General features: G+C 65.1%; 1 protein-coding gene across 1 annotated transcript; it reads right to left on the bottom strand.

Moving 5' to 3' along the window:
• Window positions 1–174: 174 nt before the first annotated feature.
• Window positions 175–1,834, bottom strand: LOC118159080 (DNA repair protein XRCC1-like). Its single transcript, XM_035313715.1, has 4 exons — window positions 1,660–1,834; window positions 1,464–1,556; window positions 1,116–1,214; window positions 175–540 (listed from the first exon to the last, which is right to left on the bottom strand). Exons 1-4 carry the CDS (start codon window positions 1,708–1,710, stop codon window positions 175–177), a joined length of 609 nt encoding a protein of 202 aa, XP_035169606.1. The 5' UTR covers window positions 1,711–1,834.
• Window positions 1,835–2,535: the final 701 nt, after the last annotated feature.

The following is a 2,535-nucleotide window of genomic DNA, read 5'->3' as shown; positions in this document are numbered from 1 at the left end:
GGGGTCTCTCAGGAGGGTTTCGGGGTCCCAGGGGGCCTTTTCGGGGTCCCAGGGAGCCCTTTTGGGGTCCCAGGGGGCCCTTTTGGGGTCTCTCAGGAGGGTTTCGGGGTCCCGGGGGGGCCCTTTTGGGGTCCCGGGGGGCCTTTTCAGAGTCCCTCAGGAGGGTTTTAGGGTCTAGGGGGCCCTTTTGGGATCCCAGGGGGCCCTTTGGGGGTCCCGGGGGTCTTTCTGGGGTCCCTCAGGAGGGTTTTGGGGTCCCGGGGGGGCTTTTTGGGGTCCCGGGGGGCCTTTTCGGGGTCCCGGGGGGTCCCGGGGGTCCTTTTCAGGGTCCCGGGGGGTCCCAGGGGTCTTTTCGGGGTCCCGGGGGGGTCCCGGGGGCACCTGGCAGTAGGGCTGCGAGCAGACGAGGCGGACGCGGTCCCAGGGGCGCTCGGCCGCCGCCTTCACCAGGGCGTCGGGGCCGAAGAGGCGCACGCGCTGCAGCCCCGTGCCCGCACGGCTCTCCCCCGGGGACAGGAAGGCGGCCATGGGCAGCAGCACCTGCGGGGTGATTAACGGGGGGTAATTAGTCACGGGGGGGGGGTAATTAGTGAGGGGGGGGGATCGGGGAGGGAGAGGGGTCGGTTGTTGAGGAAAAGGGGGTTAAGCGTTGAGGGGGGGGGGGGTTGATCGGGAAAAGGGGGGGGTAATTAATAAAGGAAGGGAGTAATTGGCAAGAGAAAGGGTTAATTAATGAGGAAAGTAATTAATTAACGAAGATGAGGATTAATTGTTGAGGAAAACGGGGGTTAAGCACTGAGAAAATGGGGTTAATCACTGAGAAAGGGGAGTTAATCTATGAAAGAATGAGGTAATTAATGAGGAGAACTAATGAATGAAGGGGTTATTAATGATAAAAATGAGTTAATTGATTAGGGGAGGGGTTAATTAATGAGGGAGGGTGGAGTCATTGAGGGATTGGGGTTAATTGTTGATGAAAGGGGGCATTGAAGGAGGGGTTAATCAATGAGGGTAGGATTAATTAATAAAGAAATAGGTAACCGATAAGAAAAGGGGTTAATTAACGAGCCCCAGGGCTAATTAATGAGGGAAGTAATTGATCAAGGGGGGGTTACCTGGAAGTCGCCCCCAGCGGCCGCCCCCACCAGCACCTCCACGAAGGCGGCGCCGTCGTTGCCGATGTGCACGCTGTGGATGCGCTGCTCCCGTGCGAGCTGCGGGGGGGGGAGGGGGGTTACGAGACCCCCCCGGTAACCGGGCCCTCCCCGGTACCGAGACCCCCCCCCCGTTAAACCGAGACCTCCCCGGGCACCCCAAACCCCCTCCCCGATGCCCCAACCCCCCTCCGGTACCGGACGCCCCCCCCCCCACTCGATTCCCCCCCCCCCGGGTAACCGAACCCCCTCCCCCGGTACCGAGGGGGACCCTGGGGGGGGTCCCGGAGGTCTCCCGCCGCCCCCCACCTGCAGCACGACGCTGATCTGCTTCTCCCCGGCCGCCGCCGACCTCCAGTGGCCGCCCGAGTCCGGCTGCAGGAGGTTCTCGGCCCGGTGCCGCTGCGGGACGGAACCGGGGGGGGCTCGAACGGGCACCGGGGGTCCCCGGGGGGGTCCCCGGGGGTCCCCGAGCCCCTCCCAGCCCCCCGGGCCCGGCCCGTACCGGGTCGGAGCTGGTGGCGGACACCACGGCCTGCAGCGCAATCTCCGGCATCGCCGCCGCCGCCGCCGCCGCCCGGAAGCGGCCCCCGAGGCGGGCGGAAGCGAACGGAGGCGCGCGGGGGAGCCGCTCTGCGCCGCCAGTCCTCCACACTCTATGACCGCCGGTCCTCCACGGTATACTGCGCGTGCGCGCAGAACGCGGAACGAGCTTTCTTCCCCACGGGGCCGCTCTGTGCCGTCAGTCCGCCAAGCTCTATGATCACCGGTCCTCCACTGCGTAAGACGCATGCGCACAGAACGCGGAAGTAGTGTTTCTCCTCACGGGGCCGCTCTGTGCCTGTCAGTCCGCCACGCTCTATGATCGCCCGTTTAACCCCTTCCTCCCCGCACAACAGCAAATAACGCAGAGAGCCTTAATTACCCCCCCGGGGTGGGGGGGGGCTGCAGGACGTCAATTAACCCCCTTAATTAGCCTTCCCGTCCCAGCCCCCGGGGGCGAACAGGGACAGCAGGAGCCGGGTGTGGAGGGTTCCAACGTTTTTACTCGGTCCCTGTTTTGGGGCAAATCGCGGCACATTCGGGTCAGCCCAGCAGGCGGCTGTACTCGGCCAGCGCCGAGGATTTCTTCACCCCGTCCCAGATGCGGGCGGCGTAGTGGAACCTGCGGGAACAGCACAGCCCAGGGGGCTCCCAGTTACACCCAGTTCCCTCTCAGTCCCTCCCAGTCCCCCTCCCAGTAACCCCCAGTCCCCTCCCAGTCCCTCCCAGCCCCCCTCCCAGTAACCCCCAGTCCCTCCCCGTTCCCCCTAACTCCCCCCCATCCCCCCCAGTCCCTCCCAGTCCCATTCCCAGTCCCTCCCAGCTCCCCCAAACCCCC

The sequence above is a fragment of the Oxyura jamaicensis genome, unplaced genomic scaffold, assembly GCF_011077185.1.
Source record: "Oxyura jamaicensis isolate SHBP4307 breed ruddy duck unplaced genomic scaffold, BPBGC_Ojam_1.0 oxyUn_random_OJ66847, whole genome shotgun sequence".
Classification (NCBI taxonomy): domain Eukaryota; kingdom Metazoa; phylum Chordata; class Aves; order Anseriformes; family Anatidae; genus Oxyura; species Oxyura jamaicensis.
Note: the sequence above shows the minus strand (reverse complement) of the source record. Positions and strands in the feature narration are given on the sequence as shown.